General features: G+C 42.2%; 1 protein-coding gene across 5 annotated transcripts in view; it reads right to left on the bottom strand.

Moving 5' to 3' along the window:
* The window catches only part of LOC130910209 (triple functional domain protein), a 121,484-nt gene that overhangs the window by 39,704 nt on the left and 58,357 nt on the right, over positions 1-23,423 (bottom strand). For all 5 annotated transcript variants that reach the window (XM_057827251.1, XM_057827252.1, XM_057827255.1 and 2 more), the window contains 17 exons: positions 20,983-21,174; positions 20,633-20,802; positions 18,127-18,301; positions 17,859-18,054; positions 15,645-15,811; positions 12,321-12,440; positions 12,024-12,215; positions 11,740-11,889; positions 11,543-11,657; positions 11,322-11,437; positions 11,119-11,241; positions 10,850-11,044; positions 10,641-10,756; positions 765-831; positions 568-677; positions 231-300; positions 62-151 (listed from right to left, as the gene is read on the bottom strand). In XM_057827251.1, coding sequence (XP_057683234.1) covers positions 62-151; positions 231-300; positions 568-677; positions 765-831; positions 10,641-10,756; positions 10,850-11,044; positions 11,119-11,241; positions 11,322-11,437; positions 11,543-11,657; positions 11,740-11,889; positions 12,024-12,215; positions 12,321-12,440; positions 15,645-15,811; positions 17,859-18,054; positions 18,127-18,301; positions 20,633-20,802; positions 20,983-21,174 — 2,364 coding nt within the window. The remainder of the gene's footprint in view (positions 1-61; positions 152-230; positions 301-567; positions 678-764; positions 832-10,640; positions 10,757-10,849; positions 11,045-11,118; positions 11,242-11,321; positions 11,438-11,542; positions 11,658-11,739; positions 11,890-12,023; positions 12,216-12,320; positions 12,441-15,644; positions 15,812-17,858; positions 18,055-18,126; positions 18,302-20,632; positions 20,803-20,982; positions 21,175-23,423) is intronic.

Below are 23,423 nucleotides of genomic sequence, written 5' to 3'. Positions count from 1 at the left end.
AACACCACTCTTACTTGAGTAAAATCTTTGGCTACTCTCCCCACCTCTGTATTTAACTTACATCAAAATAGTTCCCAGCATGCTCTAGGATGAGCTGAGTCGAGTCTGGCTTGTTCTTGCAGTAGTTCACGTACATCTGAAACTTATCAGCCTACAAAAAAAAAAAGATTTTAAGGTTCTTTAAGTAGCATTAACAGTATAACTATGGTTATAAATAAAGTGCTGCATACCCATGTTACAAAGCAATGGCCAACATCTTCAGGCAACTGTTCGTATTTTTCCAGCTCTTTAAGAAAAATGCTGAAAAAGAAATAACACAAAACACAATGTTAAACGCTTCAAATGCATGCACCCTCGTCTACGTCTACTAGTCCAAGTAAGCAAGGACATTGGACGTCTTTCACCGTCAAATCTATCTAGTAATGTGTAGCCGCTCTGTGTGTTAAGATCTAATTGAACACTGGGAGGCGCTAGAGCAACAAGAACTGGCTGAATTTTCTTCTACTTTTTCCTCTGAGGACATACAGTAAAAACTAAGTAGTTACATTATTCACTGCTTATGCTTACTTATGGTGGAATTCATAAAGATCCTGCATGTTCCCGAAAATGATGTGCTCCTTATTGAGAATTCCTGGAGGAATCTCCTCCACGCCGCTGGTCATCTCCCACAGGTAAGTCTGCACAAGGCCCCGAAAAATAAAAAAGGTTCACTTGGGTTCGTTGTAGAAATAAAAAAACCCGAAACAAAACAAAGTGATACTTACATCCATGCACTCCCGCAGGTCTCGCACATATGCCTTTTCAGTCTGGATCAGCTCAGCCATGATGAAACTAAACAAAAAACATAAACAAGGCATGACTGATGGTAATGACCTCAGCCTTTTACTGCGGATTCCCATCCGCTTGGCCCATTTGCGCTAATGAACAGCGAATATTTTAGTAGAATAAAATACATTCAGAGGTTATTAAGCGTGGTAATAAAGCAGCTGAAGATGATGGACATGGTGATGTGATTTGTAAGGCTCGTAAAATGACAGCTTCCTCCCTTTGTGTGTGTGTGTGTTTTGTGTGTACATCGCTTGACTGGCATGTTTGGTGTTATTGAGCTGACCAAGGAAAACTCAATAAATCATGAAAATGCATAATTTTAGAGCAGTTTTACTTTGTATCATTTAGGCGGTTCCTTGTCTGTTAAACCTTTCAAGCACTCGTATAACTCACTGGCTTTCACGAATGCATGGATTAAAATGGGGGGGGGGGGGGGGGGGGGGTATTTTCATTAAATGGATATACAGTGTTTCTATTTCATTCCTTCTGACCGCCAGAGGGCGGTGCTTAGCACCTGGATATCTACGTGTGCGCAGCACAAAGGTCGAGAATAAAATACCAACAAAGTCACGCCATTGGACGTGACCTGGGTGACGTCAGAGGTCGATAAGAGCCCCGCTCACCCAGCACTAGTTCCTTTTCTACATTCTCGCATCGGCGAAGGTCGTATTACCGCGCTCGCCGGAAGCCTCGAAACCGGCTTGGTTGGAGCTACGTGGATTACGTCCTCCAGAGGCTGCGAGCTGCGGCTGGACTATCGATTTCTTCACGTTCTGGATTTTCTTCAGTTGCATATTTTCTGTGAGTGTTTTCCGCTCCGGACTCTATTGATTGTATTGTTGTGAGTATATTTCGCTCTGATACGCTAATGTAGCACCGCGGCTATTTCCACCAATCATGCGGGCCCGCACTGGCTAATGTGTCACCGCGGCGGTTTCTTCCGAACCGGGTTATTGATTAGGCTGTGAGTGTTTCCCGCTCCGCGCCATTTTTGTTTGGTGTGCAGTGAGTGTTTCCTCGCTCTTTGCATTTATACAACGGGAGTGTTTTTGCTCACTCTTTGCATTTCTACAACGGGAGTGTGTGAGTGTATTTTCGCTCCGCGCCTCCTCCAGCTGTAACCGAGTGGCTTGTTTGCTTCGAGCCTCAATACTGTGGACTGGTCCTCGAGTGTTATTCGCTCGGGGAGCCTCGTACTTTGCTGACTCACTCCGGAGTTCGTGAGTAGGGCTCGCACTGTGTGTAGGCATGTCGGGACCGCTCGTGAACGCGTGTGCTCGCTGTTTAGCCCACCTGAGCCCAGAAGACGGACACACTTTATGCCCGTCGTGTTTAGGTGTTGGGCATTTAAGAAAGGCGCTCACCGAGGAAGCGTGTCTTAATTGTGTCTGCATCCCGTTGTCGGAAAGGTCCGCTAGACTGGCTTTGGTGGAAAATGAAATTTCTCACGGCGCGTTGGCGTCGAGCCCAAAAAAGACGACCAAGCGCCATAAGAAGCAGCATGTTGGGGCCACCTCATCAAAGAAGGCTTGTGATACCGACCACATGCTATCTGCTAAGGTTGACACTTTGGCCTCTGAGTTCGCTCAGATTAAATCATTACTCCTGAATTTACAGCCAGGGGGGGATATGTGTGCAAACACAGGTGTCATTGATAGCGTGCCTGAGCAGGAGCACTGCAGTGTAGTTGGCCACCTGGAAGAGGACGTTGTGTCCATAGCAGCGAGTGACTCGCTGTTTAGGACCGGAGATGTTACCTATGGTGGTGACCTTGACATCGGGCCTTCTCCATGCCCCTCGGTAGCGGACTCTGACACTTCCGAGTCCCTACCCCCAGACTCTAGTCCTGGTTTGTCTTTCATAAAGCAAACTGTCCAATTAGCCCTTTCACAACTGGGTATTGAGACATTACCAGCTGAGAATTCGGTTTCTAATGCCTTCTTTAAGACCGCTCAAAAACCACAATTCTGTGTGCCAGCATCACAACCCTATATCAATGAGCTTCAGCTTTGCTGGACGGATCCTAAGTCGTCCACCCACTTGTCCCAAGACTGTAGGGCACTCAGCTCTATGCATGATGCTGCTCAATATGGGTTAAACAAGATGCCGTCGGTGGACAGCATTGTCGCGAGCCTGATAGTGGACCCAGCAGATGCTGCCCGCGCAGAGGCACGATGCCCGCGCCCACAGTGCCGGGTGACTGATGATCTCCTTACCAAGGCCTATGATGTTGCGGCTCGGATTGGCCGCTTGGGTAATACGTTTTCCCACCTTGCCCTGGCCCTTTCACAGTCATTGAGGGTTGCAGGTGTCAATGAAAGTTTACAGAACCTGAGCGATGCTTCCCTCCAGACATTTGCATATATGTCCAGAGAACTTGGCAGACTCATGTCGACACTTACTGTGACCAGACGCCAAGTATGGTTGGCACAGTCTCCTCTGACTGAGTCGTGTAGGGGTGCGCTTCGCACTCTACCTGTTGTTCCGGGTCAAGTGTTTGGCCCAGCAGCCCAACAAACCCTTGAGAGAGCTGTGGAAGCCAACAGGTCCCGGCAACAGTTTGTTGACCTGCAACGAGCTTCCAGGCCCCCCCACAGACGTGCTCCTACCTATCACTCTGCTACCAGGGCTCCACCTGCGCCGAGAACTGCACGTCCAGTTTCTGCGGATGGACATTCCTCTCTACGGCCTGTTTTTCGGGAGCCGACAGGAAGACCTCCAAGAGCCGACCGATTTCACAGACTTCAACACACTCGCCCCTCCAAGCACTCTACCGCTAGTAGGGGCAGGAACGGTAGAGTTTGACTACCATTGCCAGGGCCTCAGCCATTTTACCGAACTCCATCTCAGACGCTGGGTCGCCCTTGTTCCAGACCCATGGGTCATTTCAACTCTGTTCAGAGGTTACACTATTCAGTTCAAGCGTCGTCCCCCAAAGTTCAATGGGGTGAAGACAACAGTTGTGTCAGATCCAGGGAAACGTATGGCCCTCAGAAAAGAGATCGTAGAACTCTTACAGAAGGATGCTATAGAGTTGGTTCCCAGTTCAAACCTGTTGAAAGGGTTTTATTCAATTTATTTTCTTGTTCCGAAGAAGGACGGCGGATTTCGCCCTATCCTCGACCTGAGATCACTAAATTGTTACCTCAAGCGTCTAAAATTTCACATGCTTCGCACGACGGACGTTCTCCAATCAATCACTCAAGGAGACTGGTTTACAAGTGTGGATTTAAAGGACGCCTATTTTCACGTGCCAGTGGTACCACACCACAGGCCTTTCCTTCGCTTTGCCTTCGAAGGAAAAGCATACCAATACAGAGTGCTGCCATTCGGCCTCTCTCTTGCTCCCCGGACATTTACAAGATGCATGGCTGCGGCGCTGGCCCCCCTGCAGAGCCGCGGCCTCAGAATTCTTCCTTACTTGGACGATTGGCTTGTGTGTTCACAGACTCGGGAACAAGCTCTCAGCCACACCACGCTGCTGTTGGACCATGTGAAGCAACTAGGTCTCAAGGTAAACCTTTCAAAAAGTCATTTGATTCCCAGCCAACATGTGATTTTCATCGGCATGAGCTTAAGCTCCTTAACTATGACCGCCTCTCCGTCGCCACAAAGGGTGGACGACGTTCTCCGGACGGTCACGCGTGTCAGACACAGTGCGAGTCTGTCATACGGGACCGTCCTCCAGTTGTTGGGGAAACTGACTGCACTATCAGTTGTGGTGCCATTGGGGCTTTTGTTTTTGCGCCCGTTACAGATTTGGATGAACGGTTTGGGATTGGATCCCACCCGACATCAACGCAGACTTGTGACTCTCTCAGGGCGTTGTCATCGACTTCTAAGGCCCTGGATGGACAGGCAGTTCATATGCAAAGGGGTCACGTTAGGTTCTCTTCCCTCACGCCGAGAAGTGGTTGTAACGGATGCGTCGCTTTCAGGCTGGGGAGCAGTGTGGAACCACAGGACGATCAGGGGTGTTTGGTCCCCACTGGAGAGACTTTGTCACATAAATGTATTGGAGCTTCGTGCTGTTCGACTTGGTCTCAAGCATTTTCTCCCTGCGCTGAGTGGAAAGCATGTTCTGGTTCGGTCGGACAATACGTCCACTGTCTACCATATAAACCACCAAGGGGGGACCAGATCTCCTCTCTCACTGGTGGAGGCTCAAAAACTTCTCCTGTGGGCTTTTCCACACCTTCTGAGTCTCAGGGCAGTCCATCTTCCGGGGGTGCGGAACTGTGCAGCAGACTTACTCTCCAGGCAGAAACCACCGCCTGGGGAGTGGAGGTTGAACCCTGCTGTGGTTCAGGAGATATGGGGGAGGTTCGGTGTTGCAGAGGTGGACCTCTTCGCTTCAGAAGCAACCACTCATTGTCAACTGTGGTTTTCCCTTGCGGAACTGAACAGTCCACTAGGTCAGGATGCCCTAGCACACTCATGGCCAGACTCTCTCCTGTATGCGTTTCCGCCTCTTCCTCTCTTAATGGTGACTCTGCACAGAATCAGCCAGAGCAATCACAGGGTGTTGTTGGTCGCTCCGTTCTGGCCAGGAAGAATGTGGTTTCCGTTGATTCTCAAACATCTCAATGGGGATCCTTGGCCTCTGCCCCAGAGAATGGACCTGTTGTCCCAGTTGGAGGGGAGCATCTGGCACCCCCACCCGGAGCGTCTTCACCTGTACCTGTGGCCTCTGAAGGGCCGGACTCTCTGTTAGAGTCCTGTACAGAGGCGGTTGTACAAACTGTACTTGATGCTCGTGCTACGTCCACGAGGGCGCTTTACAGTAACAGGCGGAGACTGTTCAATAAATGGTGTAAGGATCACGATGTGGATCCTGTGCGCTGCTCTGTGCCAATATTACTTAGCTATTTACAAGAACTTCTTGATAAGGGACTTTCTGTATCAACCTTAAAAGTGTACGTGGCTGCGATAGCCACCCACCATGTTTTGGTGGATGGCCGATCAGTGGGCTCTCATTCCCTGGTGTGTCGGTTTTTGAAGGGTGCCCTTCGTCGACGGCCTCCAAGATTACCACGCGTCCCCACGTGGGACCTTCCGTTAGTCCTGGAGGGTTTGTGTTCAACCCCTTTTGAGCCTTTGGATGGGGCTGACCTTAAGTGGGTCACAATAAAAACTGCGTTCCTCCTCGCAATTACTTCAGCGAAGCGAGTGAGTGAATTACATGCTTTATCGATTTCTCCGAACTGTTTAGAGTGGAATCCTGACTGTTCTGGGGTTACATTATGGCCCAATCCGAGTTTTCTACCGAAGAGACTTTCAGCCTTTCACATTAACCAGCCAGTTACCCTGGCTGTGTTTAACGATGTGAGTGATCCTGACGGACATTTGCAAAGTTTGCTATGTCCTGTTCGTATGCTGAAGCACTATATTAGCGTGACTGCAAGCACTCGTAAAACAGATGCTCTTTTTGTATGTTTTGGTGACAAAAATAAAGGCTGCACAGTCTCGAAGCAACGCTTGTCACATTGGGTTGTCGAAGCTATTCTTCAGGCCTATGAATCCAAAGGTCTTCAGCCTCCTAAAGTCACGTGCCATTCCACAAGGAAGATGGCAACTTCCTGGGCGGCACTGAGAGGTGTTCCTCTGAATGACATCTGTTCCGCAGCAACGTGGGCATCGTCTTGTACGTTTGCCCGCTTCTACAGAGTGAATGTGGCAGCTCCTCACCCGGTAGCTTCAGTAGTGCTGTCGGCTTCCTCTCACCGTGACTGATCCTCGGTATGTGTGGTGTCTTCGTGACATTGTTGGTATAAAGTCATCCAGGTGCTAAGCACCGCCCTCTGGCGGTCAGAAGGAATGAAATAGAACGAGAGTTACTTCTGTAACTAAGGTTCTATGAATTCCGGATGACCGCCAGAGCTGCCTGTCACTCAGACTCCCTGCGAGTACATTCCGAAAAGGAACTAGTGCTGGGTGAGCGGGGCTCTTATCGACCTCTGACGTCACCCAGGTCACGTCCAATGGCGTGACTTTGTTGGTATTTTATTCTCGACCTTTGTGCTGCGCACACGTAGATATCCAGGTGCTAAGCACCGCCCTCTGGCGGTCATCCGGAATTCATAGAACCTTAGTTACAGAAGTAACTCTCGATAATAACGTTTTCAGTCTCAATGTATTTCAAAAACAAGAATGTGAACACCTGTATTCATTCGCCCCTCCCACTTAACATTGATTGGACACCTAGCACTGTCAATGGCTGCCTAGTATATATAACAACTTAAACTAAAATATTAAATAAATTGCGATTTTTTTCCCTTTTCTTTTGTATTCTTTGCAGATTTGCAATTTTTTTTTGGTTGCATTTTTTGTGTTTTTGCAGTTTGTCGCGGTTTTGCAACAATTTTTCCTGCAGTTGTGTTTTTCCCCCTTCTGATGTTTTGTCGGGTTTTTTGCCTTTAGTGCAGCTTTTTGCATTTTCCATGTATTTTTTGAAATACAAATTTTTTAATTGGCGTACTCCTGCATGAATGCATTCTTGAAATCTGCTGTTGGCCACTGTTGGAAAAACAGCAATTTTTTTCGTATCAGCAGACATGGGCAAGTGGCAGAACTGCGAGACAGTGACTTAAAGCAAGTAAACAATGTGCCATTTAAGTAACCATGGTGAATTCAGGATGAAATTTACAGTATCCCAGCTCAAATGAGGAATCGATGAGGAATGTCAAAAGCAGAGTTTAAGAATCCATTCGTACAGGAGGACAACATATAAAGAAGGTCATTTTTAAAAATAAAATTCCATCATTGTTTCTTAAATGTTTTAAGGTTTAAATGACAATAAATAAAATATTTTTCCTTCCATCACTCTTGGGATTATTGGACTGTTAAAACATTTTTGGGGTCACCCTGTACAACTTTTGAGTGTTATTTAGGGCCCTAACTTGAGTGCGTTTGTTTGTATTTATTGATTGATTGATTGATTTCAGGTGTTAAGACAAAATAATCCACACAACAATTATTATTTGAAATGACAAAAACATCTGAAAAGGAGTTAAGAAGCATAGCTTATAGGGTCCCCACCCCTACACATTCAAAATACAATGAATTTTATACAAAAGACGTACCTCCATATAATTCAAAACTGTGCATGCATATCAATATAACAAAATCATCAATAAGTAAATAAACACAAAAAGATAAAACAAATGGAGATGAGCCGCGAGGCTGCGCTACCTGCTCACAGGAAGTGACATCCCCCTGATGGCACCCTATACATTATTAATGTAATTCATTTTCATTTTAACCCTTTCAACCATGATTATTTATATTTTTCTCTCTTGAATGCATTTATTACATTCACGTAGGAGAAAGCAACTTTCGAATAGCAGTACACCGTACTCTCTCAGAGAAAGAGATTACTTTTGAAAAATATATTAAAAATGTATAATATAATAACGATTCATAATTAAGAAAAAAAATAAAATAAAAAAAATATATATATATATGTATATAATTTAGAACTGGCATCCACATATGTGGACATCCCATCTTGGGTCATGTAGGGCAGTGGTCCCCAACCTTTTCTTGGTGTAATGTTGCTATTTTTTATTATTTTTTTTCAGGGACCGGCAATGTGTGGCAGAAAATTACAGAAAATATAAAACAACACGACGGGGATAAAGACGAACATTAAATGGAGTGAAAATGTAACTCACCATACGCCGAATCCACCTTTTTTAAAAAGCGGCCTCTCCTTAAACTTGACGACAAATATCCTTCTCCAATCGTGAAAGGTTTCTTGGCTTTAGAAATACGGTTCGCCACAAGCTACGATGCCTCTCAGTGCATTCTCTTTTGTTGCCTCATTTGCTAGCTTTTAGCCCCAAATTATGCAGAATGGACTTGGTTGTAGGCTGCTCTTTTAGCTCAGAAAAATTGCCTTTTCCCCATAAAAAAAAGCTGTCCAAAGACGTCGCCGCCCTCAGCACACATCCAACAGCAGCTAACGTTACTGTTTACATTGACTGACCCTGGGCTGCTATACAGTAGGTGTGCAAACACCCCAGTAATGTCGGCCAACCACGAGATAGTGATCTTACTTACTTACTTAGTCAATACAGTAGACAGGCATATTTATGTGTGAAGAGTAGACATGTGCCGATTACCGGTTTCAAGGTATATCGTGGTGTGAAAACGTAAAGGTTTCAAAACCGCAAAAATCTTCCATTACACCGTCCTTAAGGTATTACCTATTTTTTGTGCCCCAAAAAGTCATGGAGAAATCCCTCGCTTGCAGGTGTAATGCTAAACCCCCACCGGTTGTTGTCAGCGAGTCAACTGTGCTACAAGATGACTGGAGGAGGTGAAAATACTGAACTTTTTCCCCTCCATGGAAGAAAACGAAATCGCTGGTACGGGAATACTTCGGCTACAGAAAAGTTACAGACGGCCGCGGCTTAGAGGAGGAGGGCCAACTGACATGTAAAACAGGTTTGCGGAGGGTTGCTGCCAAAGAGGCAATACCTCCAATACGATTTCGCATTCATACAAAATTAAAGGTTAGCGTATTTTTCGGACTATAAGTCGCACCTGAGTATAAGTTGCACCAGCCCAAAAATGCATAACGAAGAGGAAAAAAAAACCATTTAAGTCGCACTGGAGTATAAGTCGCATTTTAGGGGGAAAATTACTTGATAAAATCCAACACATAGAATAGATATGTCATCTTAAAAGGCAATTAAAAATAAAAATACAATAGAGAACAACATGCTGAATAAGTGTACAGTATGATAATGTTACATGATGCATGAACAATGAAATGTGAATGTAGCCGGTATGTTAATGTAACATAGCTATTAAGAGTTATTCAGATAACTATAGCATAAAGAACACGCTAACAAGTTTACAAAACCATCAGTGTCCCTCCAAAACACCAAAATAACATGTGAAATGATATAATAATGTTAATAATTTCACACATAAGTCGCTCCTGAGTATAAGTCCCAGCCAAACTATGAAAGAAACTGCGACTTATAGTACGAAATATACGGTAGTAATAACTGTCATGAACGTTTCCCACCAGCAACGAGAATTTCCAGCGTGTTTAGTGTGTCTAATGGTGGTAAAACGTGGTGTTTTTCTCTCTCTAGCAGCTGTCTGTGTTGAGAAAGAGAGTATGTGTACAATGTAAACATGATACGAGTCATACACACGTGCTTTTTATGTAAAGTGATTCAATTATTTTTGTTCTGATGCTAATGATGTTGAGCTGTGGCTGTGGGTTTAGACTTAGCAAAAGGACTTCATTTATTTTATTTTGAATATTTTGTAATTTTTTTATTTTAACATAACAATATACTTATGCTAATATGTTTTGAAACATAAAAACCCAGTTTAATGGAAAAAAAAAAATGTTTTAATTTTATTTTTTTATACCCAGATATCTCTGACACATTTTAGGGCTGTAATTGCAATACCAAGAAACCATGATATTTTGGCTTAAGGTTATCATACCGTCAGAATCTTGTACCGGCACATGCCTAGTCAAAAGGTACAGGCCAGATTGCGGTCAATAACAAATAATCAATCATTTTTCTGCGGCCTGGTAGCAAATGCGCCACGGGCTGGCACCGGTCCCCGGCCTGGTGGTTGGGGATCACTAATGTAGGGCACACTTGTATACCGAATGTTAATATTGTTGCCTATATGACTCAAAATATAATGGTCACATATGTGGACGCCAGGTCTACGTGGGGTTTGAGATCTATATATTTAAATTACTAAAAATAGTTTCTGCCCTAAAAAGGCATAAATTGTGTTTGGAACTGCATGAATGGTGTAATTTAGTCACATACTCTTTTCTGCGTGCAGACTTGCGTTTCTCCTCGTTGAGCTCATGGGCGGCATCCCTCAACTTGACATCTGAGCCCGGAGCTGTGGCAGGAATGATGTCCAGTTGGAGATCCTTACTCTGACAAATGAGAGAAAAGTGATGTCACTGCACGATGATGATGATATTATGTGTGCATGTTCCCACCGGGTGATGGCGCTCGTATCAACTTACAGCTTTATTGGAGTCTGACGAGATACCCAAGGCTTTCTCCAGGCTGCAGCGGTACTTGTCCATTCGCAGGGAGAAGTCCCGGTAACGTTTATCCACTGCCGTCACCCATTTTTTTATCTCGCCGGCATGACTGTGACCTTTGTCGCAAAATCCGTCCGCCAACTGAATGAGTAGCTTCACGCGCTCTTTGGTTTGCTTTGGAGGACCGAATGAGATCATTGAAATGTGTGCGCTCCCACGCTTAGACGAGGGAGTGACACTCAACCCACCTTAGCGGTGATGTGGAAGTCCTCATGTTCCTTCAACAGCTCCTGCGTGTGGTGGATGCTCGAGCCAGTGGAGGTGTGTGTGGACAGGTAAAACTCCCCTGTGTCGTGAATCCACTCCAGGGCCTGAAAACAAATAAACAACGGTGAGATGGCCTTTCTCGAGTCTCCTCCACCAGGCTGTAAGAGACTTTTCTAATTTTCACCTGTTTAGCACTGCGTTCAAACACCACATACTGCTGACACTGGTCCAGACGTCGCTTCCTCATGGTCCAAAAGTGGAGGACACGGTTTTCTCTCTGCAGCAACTCATTGAGGATGTCTAAAACAATTCATGTATTATTCATATTGTACTAATTTACCAATACAATACATTATACTATTGATACGGGGGATTATTTGCCAATTTTTTGAAAGACAAACTGACTTTTAACTTGCTGCTCTGGTGCTTTGACGTGACTCAGCATTCCCGGCATGTTGACGCTGTTTCTGTGCATGTACTTGAGGAAGACGTCCGCGTTTCTCCTCGCCAGCGTGCACGCCTGATGACAAAAATGACAAATGCTTGAGGCTTAGAGGTGTAAAACAAACCCTGTTTTTAATCTTCAATGTTGTCATTTCAACCTTAAGGAAGGCTTCCTTCTGCTCCAGATGTTTACTGATCATGGGGGTTACGTGGTCCGTTTCACAGTTGGGGCCGAGTTTGTCCACTCCTCCACACCAGTCCTCCTCTCTTTTATATTCCTGCTCCAGGCTTTCTAAAACACTGCACACCTGCAAAAAAGATATTAAGTCTGTTAGTGATTGTCGTTTAAATGAGAACATTTTGACAAGAGTGTGTTAAAAATAGCCATCAACGTGGGATAATTCAAAATGATGCACAATTAAAAGCCAGTTGCATGTCCTACTTGTTCTGAAGTTTTGTAAAAGGCCACAGAGGCGTTAACCAGCTTGAGTCTGTCCTCCATTTTGAGCATAAGCTGCTGCCAGTGGGACGCCACGCTTTCAGCACAGTCTCTGATCAGGTCCATGTCGTAATGGTTGGCCTGAAGCAGTGCCTCGGCCTTCTGCTGAACCTGCAGGGCACTCTGGTGGGTCTTCTGCGGGTGGAAAGTGGAACAGACACAATGAATGAGCAACCATTCTTTTTTACTGTAAAATGTGTGTGTTGGCTCGATAAAGGTCGAGAAGTAAGCAAAAAGAACCTCAATGGCGTGCTGAAACTGTTCATGTTCCCTTTGCAGCTGCTCAGCTTCCTGCAGGGAGCTGGCGGTGATGAGACCAGCGTTTAGCATCGACTCGCCATTACGGATCCAACCGAGAACCTGCGAAGGAAAATACTATTAAATCCACCAGAGATGGAACTTTCAAAAACAATATGTCTTTAAGGGTTTTTGCACTGTTTCAAAAGTCAGATTAAGTGCTTTAAATGACATTTTTAGGACACCAAGAATAAAATTTAAGACCAAAACATGTCAGAACCAGTGTTGTTTTTGGTAGCCATTTTAATTTTCATCTTAGTCTTTTGGACGAAAATACTAATTAGTCTTAGTCATATTTTAGTCATTTCAAAATGAGTTCGCCTTCGTCTAGTTTTAGTCAACAAAAAATCAAACAAATTTCGTCTAGTTTTAGTCGACAATTCTCAAAATGTTTTCGTCTATAAACTTCAAAGTTTTAGTCCATGAATAAATAAAGGTCTCCATGAGCACATAACTTTAGAGTCTGCAAGGATATTACCATTTTCATGATGATAATACACACTCATCAGGAAAACAGCACATTATTTGCAATTAATTAAACTCACCTAGACGCCACGAACTTTATGTAAAATGTTTTCCAAGCGTTTAAGAAGACACAGAGTCACCATGCTAAATGCTAACGCGAACGCTATACTAATGCTACAAGTTAGTTTCGTGTGTGATGATCACTCAGCACAGACCTTTAAGGGCTAAAGCAATATGGCACATGAGTGACACGACCAAAACATGACCAAACACTGCTAATGCGCTCTAACTACACATACAAAAAGAAAATATCCCACAGTGTGAATTTATGACGGAAACTATGGAAACGTTTTAGCTCGTTCCTGTGTTGTCAGGTGACAATTGGCATCCATCCTGTTATGTTTTAGTTCCCCACGACATGTCAAAATGAATTGGATGTCTAGCACCGTCAACGGCAGCCAGTGAACTAACACTATTCTAATGGAATATTTTGGTCGCAACCAGTGTTGTTAATCTTACTTAAAAAGTACCTAAAAAGTAATGAGTTACAGTTACAAATTACTTCTCCCAAAAAGTAATGAGTTAGTAACTCAGTTACCTCAAAGTAAGAGTAATTAGGTACTTGGCAAAGTAACTGGCGTTATTTTTCATGTTCTGCAAGTTATTACATGATCCATTCTAGAGCTGAAACGAATACTCGACCAACTCGAGTAACTCCAGTTTAAAAACTGATCCGAGTGATTTTATTTGCCTCTAGGAATAGTTAAATTTTGCCAGCTCTAAGCGTCACGTTTTGCCCAAACTAATTTGAATGCTGGACAATGCGCTGACGTCACATGAGTAGAGGAAGCAGCAGCAGCCTACAGCCGCTACAAACTATACCAACATTGCTAAAAACTACGGCCACATGATGCTACGGTGGTAGCAGGTAGAGTCTGATGTGTCTCATAAATATCACCTGTATATCGAACGAGATGTGAAATGACAGACTCGGCAGCGTTAGCAAACAACCGCCATCTTAAAGCAGTAGACTTCTCAGCGCTCATAAAGATTAACGTTACTGTCACTTGCTCACGTAACGTTAGCCCTGCGGAGGGCTAGGTTTTTATTAATTATGACTACTGTCAATGCGTTGCTAACATGTCTTACATACAGGCTTTATTTAATCTGTAAAAACAAAGTGCTGTAGAGTGATGAGGGTGTAAAATAAAAACATAATAAAGCTAACTGTCAATTTTACCTCAGTAGTCATTGCTGGATAAAACACCAACAGGTATACATTTATGATGAACCCTGCAAAAACTCAAAAAACTATCAGGACTTACAGTTTAGACTAACTTAAAACTTAACTAAAACTTAAAAATAGCTTGACACAAATGGAAATTTAATTGAAACACGTGGGGAAGACACCTAACTTTTAAGTGATGTGTGTTATCAAGTGTAATGACATTTTCAGGTAAGAAATAAGTTTTTTTTTAATAAATAATAAGTTTTTTGAGTGAAAGCAGTGAAAGTTTTTTTTTTTTCCTAGTCACATCTGAGATTACATTGTTGGCTGTTTTCAACAATGTACATCGAAAATTAAGTCATTGATTGACTAAAAATGGTTCAATATTAGATTAAATGTCTTGTTTTTCTCATGTATATTTATAATTGCTCTTTACTTAAAAACTGATTATCGATAGAATTTTCAGCTGAATACTCGATTACTAAAATATTCGATAGCTGCAGCCCTAATCCATTCTATAACGCCTTTCACATCAAATATGTTTTATGTTAACTGATTGAATGGAACAGTTTTTTTCATTCCCTTCCAAAAAAACAAACAGGTCACACTTTTAATTTTTCTTTTAATTTCACCTATAACAGTGTAATGGTATACAAACTTTCAAATGCTGTGAGTAAAAAAATTCTTTTTGTTTTTTCTGTTGTACTGAACCCGCACTGAACCGTGACCCATGTATCGAAGTACATACTGCACCGTGACTTGTGTGTATGGTCACACCCCTATTGTATACAGATATATTTTTCAATATGCAGGTGAGGCGCTGAATCTCCTGCCTTTGCTCGAGTTGTTTTGATTAAAAAAAAAACATTACACAAGGTTCATGGATAAGTCATTCACGGAAAGTTTAGGGCAAGTGATTATTTTTGGTAATAAAAAAAATATATATACGTATGTAGTAGAGTAGACTGAATAATTGCATGTTGCAGCGTTGAACCAATAGAGGGTGTAAAGGGGATTGTGATAGATGTGCATGAGAATTGTTGGGACAAGAGTTGTTGACTAGTTGTGAAGTCTCGGTTGAAAGATAAGCAACATTTGTGTGTAAATTAAAAAAAAAAAAGTTGCCCGAGAGTTTAAGATGACGCTTGCCACGCTAAATGCTAGTGATAGCGAGAACGCGAATGCTATGCTAACGCTCTGAGCCACCCTGGCATTGCGTTTGCAACGGCGTCACAACCCCCTTCCCTCCTCCCCCATTCCGCTCTGCTCGCTCCGTGTCTGTCAGACAACACGTACGTCATTTAACCAATTGCAGTAACGCACTAACTCGCCCTCAGTAACGGTGTTGCAAAGATGAGAAATTTAATTGTATGACTCACTACTGAAAAATAACGCCGTTAGTAACACTGTTTTACTCTAACACCGTTATTAACAACACTGGTCGTAACCCTGGGATTAAGCGCATCTTCTGGAAAGATAATACCTACAGCAATTTTCCATTATATTTAAGACAATGATTATCCAGATTTTACACTTAAGACATTTTAAGGACGCAGGGGATCCCTGGTCTTTACCTGTTTGACTTCAGCCTGCAGATGCCTCAGTTGGACGCACTGCTCCAAGTGCCTGCGGTGCTGCTCAGCAGCTAAGTCCAGCTCTTGCTGCTTCTCGTGGAGAAACTCCAGCAGGTCTTGAACGCGGGTCGCCATGTCCACATCGCGATCGCACAGCAGCTCGACACCTGACGGGACAACGCAGGTAGCTTTACACCATGTGGAAACCATACTAAATTGCTGTAATGAATGTGTATGGATTTATTCAATCATAAATTCATCATTCAACCATCTGAAAACAACCTTCCTTCTTGGACAATAAAAGCAAGCCCTTCTTTCATCTATTAGATCCTCCCCATTTTGATACACACGACTGTCTGTCGTTGTCATTTTTTTAGGACAAAGCTTGACGATGCCTGGAGGAAGCCCAGTCATGTGATCTCTGCGGGTCAGCTGTCAAAACAGATCACGAACTACAAATGCATGGATGTGGTCATCAACAATGATCAAAATTTCTCTCGGGAATCCTCCATCTGTGTATACATTATAAGTACAGTGTTCCCTCACTATTTCTTTGGGAATAAGGACAAAGCCCTGCCACGAATAACAAAATTCTGCAACCAAGCCAACAGCTACAGTGGTATGAAAAAGTATCTGAACCTTTTGGACTTTCTCACATTTCTGCATAAAATCACCATCAAATGTGATCTGATCTTTGTCAAAATCACACAGATCCACCCAAACATTTATACATTTTCCTATTTAATGAGGATAGTATGCAAACAATGACAGAAGGGGAAAAATAACTAAGTGAACATTTAATATTTTGTGGACCCCCCTTTGGCAGCAATAACTTCAACCAGACACATCCTGTAGCTGCAGATCAGTCTGGCACATCGATCAGGACTAATCTTGGCCCATTCTTCTCTACAAAACTGCCCTAGTTCAGTCAGATTCGTGGGATGTCTGGCCTGAATCGCTGTCTTTAGGTCATGCCACAGCATCTCAATGGGGTTCAAGTCTGGACTTTGCCTTAGCCACTCCAGAACGTGTATTTTGTTATTCCAAAACCATTCTTAAGTTGATTTACTTCTGTGTTTTGGATGATTGTCTTGTTGCAGCATCCATCCTCTTTTTAGCTTCAACTTTCTGACAGCCTCACGTTTTCCTGCAAAACATCCTGATAAACCTTTAAAATTCATTCTTCCATAAATTATTGCAAGTTGTCCAGGCCCTGAGGCAGTAAAACAGCCCAAAATCATGATGCTCCCTCCACCATGCTTCACGGTGGGGATGAGGTGTTGATGTTGGTGAGCTTTTCTATTTTTCCTCCACATATGACGTTGTGTGTTACTCCCCAAAAATTCAACTTTGGGTTCTTCAGTCCAACACAAGCAACAACTCTCTTCATTTGGAGACAACTTGTCTGACTGTCGATTGATGAAAATCCAGACTTTAAGAGATGGTTTTGGATCCTTTCCCAGCTTTATACAAATCAACAATCCTTGATCGCAGGTCTTCAGACAGTTCTTTTGACCGAGCCATGATGCACATCAGACAATGCTTCTCATCAAGGCAATTCTTACCCGGTGTGTGTTTTATAGTGGGCAGGTCAGCTTTAACCCCCTCATCAGTGATTGGGCACACACCTGACTTAAATTGTTTGGTAAAAATAGGTTTCAATTGCTCTTTAAATCTCCTTAGGCAGAGGGTTCACTTACTTATTTTCCCCCTTCTGTCATTGATATAAAAACCTATAAATGTTTGGGTGGTTTTAGTTAAAGCAGACACTTTTTTCATCTGTGTGATTTTGTCAAAGATCAGATCATATTTGATGTTGATTTCATGCAGAAATGTGAGAAATTCCAAAATGTTCACATACTTACCACTGTATAAATATGGTCTCGTCGTCGCAAAATCCGCACCTTATGTAATTCATATTGAAAGCTGTATATTTAAGACGAATCCGAATGTCAGCAAGCTCCAAACCAGGGATATGATGGAAGTGCTTCGTTCGCAGCCATTAACATGCGAGCTCACAGGTGAATTTTTATGCTTTATGCGTGGGCGCCTCTCATCACAAACACTGACCGAACATGACCCTCGAAACACCTCCGCAGTGTCAATATTGAACTCCAACACAACAAGAAAGTGCTCTGCGGCAACTTCTGCTTCTAGCTTCCAGTTTGAAAGTGACAAAACAACCTGTGTCCTCATTTTCTTAGAAAAACCTACCAGAGGCCTGAACTTCATTTACATATTGAAGCAGTTCCTGTCCCTGGTGGATGACGTCGAAGGTAAGGTTGTTCATGGTCAAGGCCTTGTCGGCGTGATGCTGTAGCCTCTGCTCAGCTACAGTCAGGTCCTCCGTGTCGAAATCGTTCATTTGACCCGTCAGCTCCTCGTTCCACGATTCCAAATCAGAAATAATCTAAAGACGGAAAATGACGCCATTTAAAAACAACAAAGACAGCCCAGTGTTGCGCTAGTTTAAAAACCTCACATCAATGGCGTCCCTCTCGAAGATGCGAAGCTGGAGGAATAGCTCCAGTTTGATCTTTCTCTCCTGGAAGAGCTCCTCCATTTGAGCTTGAGCCTCGTCGAGCTGCTGCAGAACGCTTTCAATGTGGTTGATGGAGCTGTTGTGTGGCGTTTTGTTGCTCGAGATGGCCGAATCCCTGGCAATGGGACATGCACGTCAAGTGTTATGTGATACACAAATGCATGGTGGGAAATAATGGCAACCCCTACATTATTGAAACCTTGGGGCCAATTTTTACATTTTACAAATATGGTAAAGCTAGTGTATTGCAGCTTGAAAAGTATTATTACATGCTCCGATATGGCAAATGCATATTGCAATATGAATTGGCGATGCTTGCCAAACATCTTTTTTATGTTTACAGAGGCATTAAAAACAGAAAATAATGTGTAACCAATTCTATTTATTACAAATGCCACTGCAAACAGTATTCAGGAAATAAAGCTAGCTATAGCCATCAGTGGCAGATGCTGGTCTTTCAATGAGCAGAAGCTCAAAGTGTGTCCGCATGTGAGTGCTTTGTGACAGTGGAGGGGCTCAGCGGCACCAGCTGCTCGGTAGGGAAAGAAACTAAAGTGACAGAAGTCAAGTCTCCAAACACAAGCAGCTACAATAGAAAAAAAACACCCGAAATAAGCTGGATTTTTCGCTAGTCATTTTTAACAAAGCGTCTCTAGGATGATTATGAAAGTTTCAAATCAGAACAATAGAATGAACATTGAAAAATACCTCCGGTGGATGTTAATACGACAAGATCACTAATTCGCTCATTTCGCTGCCACTCAAAAAGAGATTTAACTTCAAGCCTTTACCAATGACTCGTCTTGTTTCGCTGTAGTAAAACAATGCACTCTCAACTCTGGATACGCACAGCTTCCACAGTTTAAAGGACTCTGACATTGCGCGAAGGAATTAGAAACAAGCCACATCATAACTAGTGCTGCAACGATTAATCGATTAACTTGAGTAATTCGAAAAAACCTTCAAATTAAATTTTGCTGCTTCGAGTATTTGTTTAATTAAAGTGACGTTGTAATGGTTAGATTTGAAAGTGTTCGCATTTAGTTATATTGATTTGGGTGGATGCACTGCCCTCTAGTAGCAACAGTGAATATGACATAACTTATTTCACATGGCTGCTCCATGTGAAGATGAACATAAGAAGTTTTTGTTTGAGCTAATGTTTTTTTAATGCATTCGTAATTTAGTTTATAGGTATATTTAGCCATTTTTTTAATAGCATTTAAGCTAGCGGACTTTTGCTATGTAAGTTAGCCAATTGTTTTTTTTTTGTTGTACTTAGAACCTCATTAATTTTTTTATTCTGTTTGAGGCTCGGCTCAGGTATTTAAATTTTTTATGTTCCCTAACGGATTATTCGATTATTCGAATTAACTATTCCATCGATTAATCGACTACTAAAATAATCGATAGCTAAAGCCCTAATCATAACCAGTGATAGAATGCTAATTCAGAATAAAAGCTGAGCGCGTAATAGCGCATATTTAGTCAATGATATGTACACACAACTGTATACATTTGAGCACTTATTTTTTGACATTTTATGGGAAGCTGAGCTTCCGTTGCAGTCTTAGAGCAATCACCTCTGATAGCCATATAACTAGGCATATTTGACGTACAGTACATAATTAACAAGAGTGAAAATCAGTTAGAAAGAAAATCGTGGGATTATGATGATCGTACTGCAATTCACGGAGTATTCTAGTATCCATTATTAAGTCTGAGTGAACGATTGCTGCCAGCCTAAATTGGCGTGACGTCTATCGTCATCACCAGCTAATGAGTTCATTCATGGAATAGCATTAAAGTCCTTAGAAGGATGTTCATCTGTTTCTTTAATTTGAGTGTTGTAAGTGGTAATTGCCAAAGTTACTGTAAAATAAAAAAAAAGAAAAAAGGTTTAAGTTTTGGAGCAATTCTGGTTCGTCTCTCACCTTCTTGTCTTGGCATGCTTGTTTGGTCAATTATGCAGTGACTTTGCTTTTTTTGAACCTATTCAAAGCGCTTCTACCTTTGCATGAGACAGTCTTGTAATATATGAATACGTGACGCACATATTCCTCAGAGAACAAGAAAGTTGGTAAGTGATTAGATGTTTGAGGATAATCACAAACACTCCCACACACATCAGTAAACGAGAGATGTGCGGAGGAGACCGCCACACAATTAGGTGTGCGCTTTTAACGGCGGGGTTACGTAATACAGAGTGGAGCCAACACACCGGGGAATGGGCGATGATGAAGTGAACAAAAGGGGAGGGAAAAAAAGCAGATAGAAAAGAAATAGGAGGATGAGAAGTAAGGAAGAGGAACCTTCTCTGTTTGAAAGCAGAAATTGAGGTTAGGGGTCAACCGCAAACGCCTCTCTGCCTCCTCCAATTCACTCTTTTTTAAAAACGATATAAAAATGAATTTATTATTCCGAATATTTTGTGCATTTCCACTACCTGAGCTGCTGGATAAGATCCTCGCCCTCTTTGATAACGTTGACTGTGACCTGCAGAGTGGTCTGCTGCTGTTGTCCGAAGCGTTTGATCAGATCCTGGACGGCTTCCACCGACTCGGCATACACGTCGTCCAGCAGCTCCTTCTGGAGATCTTCCAGCCACGTCCACAGCTACAAAAGCGGGTGTTTGTATTGTTATACCAATATCTGGACGTGACTAATCCTATTCCAGGACAATGCAATGAAGTGTGTTAATTATCAGTCTCTAGAATGCAAAAAGCTCAACAGGCAGCCCACCATCCACTTCAGCATTACGTCAATACCCACTATCGCAGCCCTCACTCAGCCCACCTCTTTGACGTGCGTGTGGAAGGCGACAGACATGTCCAGGAGGACCTTGCGTTGCTCCACGCGGCGAACAAAGTCTTGGATCCGGTCTTCGAGCTGGTGGGCGGCCTGGTAGATCTCCTCTGGGTCGCACTCTCCCGTCTGGGCCAACTGCTCGGCCGCCTCCAACAACTTGTCTGCATTGGTGTAAGTGTTCTACACAAAAGAGAGATGGACATAGGAAGGTTGTGAATGTAATTCTAACATGAGCATAGAGAGAGATGATAGACATTTTAACTCATTGGGGGCCATTGATGGCACTGAAAGATGACCATCAATTACATCGGGCTAAAAGCAGAACGTTCTGTTTTTAATTTGATCAATTTTGTTTTATTTATATTTTATGATTTTTTGATACCTAATCCCAAAAATTATAATGACTAATAATAAAAAATGACTATAAACCGGATCAAACAAACCTGACAAGAAAACAGTATTTGTTCACATTTAAGCCGCAGGTTTCACAGTAGTGGCTTATCGTCTGAAAATGAAAGTATACAGTACAGGGATCCCTCGCTACTTCGCGCTTTAAACTTTGCGCCCTCAGTTCATTAAAGATCTTTTTTCCCCCAATTAAAAATTAAATAAACGCAGTATTTTATATAGCTGTCCTGATCCGATCACGTAGTCTCTTACTCTTAATCCTGTCACTTTTCTTGGTCAGGCAGTGCACTGGAGTTGCTTAATAAAGTTAACGATGAATGACAGACATTAGTATTTTATCTTGCCAGAGATGCTGCGAAGCCGAAACTTCAAAGCGCTGCAAACGTCAATCATTGTTTAACATGTTAAACAGTTGCTGTGGCAACTCATTGTGTGTAAGTGAGCGGCTTGAGCAGATTTGAGTGGACTCACTCAATAAAGCATTTAGTAAAGACAAGCATTTTTTACTTTTTTCTTGTTTAAAAATAATTTGGTGGGACAGTAACATCTTTAAAACATAATTATTACATTTGAAGTACTTTAAAAACATTTACCAAAAATAAAAAAAATATATATAACACATATATGCTGCCGTAGCAGTTTCATGGCGCATTAAGTCCCTGAACTATTTTTAATTTGTCTGTTTTACACTGGAGGCCCCTGTTTACAGACTTGTGCAACCGCTTTTGTTTATTACACTGGAGGCCCCCGTTTACAGACTTGTGCAACCGCTTTTGTTTCAACCCAGCAATAAAAAGAAGTAATTATATTTATTACACGAAATGTCTATCATTTTTCGCGTAGAATCATTAATTGATGTCTAATATTTAGTTTAAAAAAATTATTCACTCGCATATTTGAAACTTTTAAACAAATTACATCACAATGAAAAAAATGTGTAAATAGTTCACGGATATCTACCTCACAACCCTCGCTTAATTGTATTTTTTTGTTACTGTTGCATTTTCCCCGATATTAGATGATAAATAATTGATCCAAACAAAGAAAAATGGGGGAAAAAAATGTTTCAAAGGGTAAATATTAGGGTTGTTCCGATCATGTTTTTTTGCTCCCGATCCGAACGTTTTAGTTTGAGTATCTGCCGATCCCGATATTTCCCGATCCGATTGCTTTTTTTTTTTTTGCTCCCGATTCAATTCCAATCATTCCCGATAATTTTTCCCGGTCATATACATTTTGGCAATGCATTAAGAAAAAAATGAATAAAACTCGGACGAATATATACATTCAACATGCAGTACATAAGTACTGTATTTGTTTATTATGACAATAAATCCTCAAGATGGCATATACATTATTAACATTCTTTCTGTGAGAGGGATCCACGGATAGAAAGACTTGTGACTAAATATTGCCATCTAATGTATTTGTTGAGCTTTCAGTAAATGATACTGCAGCCATTCAACCCAAATGCATGATGGGAAGTGGAACCATGACTGTGCGTAGTGCTACCAATTGGTATATCTTCTCTGCGTTGGGAAATAACATAAGGTGTTAAGAAAAAGATCAATTGCTACCTTGCTTCCTTCCCCACATTACTTCCCATGATATTTCTAATCATAGGGAGAGGGATCGTAAGGCTTAAGCCTATTATAAAAAGGCTCCAAAGGCTGCCTAAATTCACGCTACTCATTTTATGCTGCCTTTTATCTCTCTACATAGGTAAAATGGCACCATTACGGATTGAGCGCGACAATGCGTGAGTGGGTCGTGCAACGCATGCATTAATTGCGTTAAATATTTTAACGTGATACATTTTTTAAAAAATTAATTACCGCCGTTATCGGGATAAATTTGATAACCCTACCTTAAGCCTAAACTAAAGACTCTGGATGAGTGTAACATGTTATGTCTGTAAAGTTAAATACAATTAGAAAACTATTTAATAAAAAAAAAAAAAAATTTTAAAGGCATGGCTGATATTTTTTTGCCGATTCCGATACTTTGAAAATGACGTGATC

The sequence above is a fragment of the Corythoichthys intestinalis genome, chromosome 22 (genome assembly GCF_030265065.1).
Source record: "Corythoichthys intestinalis isolate RoL2023-P3 chromosome 22, ASM3026506v1, whole genome shotgun sequence".
Taxonomy (NCBI): domain Eukaryota; kingdom Metazoa; phylum Chordata; class Actinopteri; order Syngnathiformes; family Syngnathidae; genus Corythoichthys; species Corythoichthys intestinalis.
Note: the sequence above shows the minus strand (reverse complement) of the source record. Positions and strands in the feature narration are given on the sequence as shown.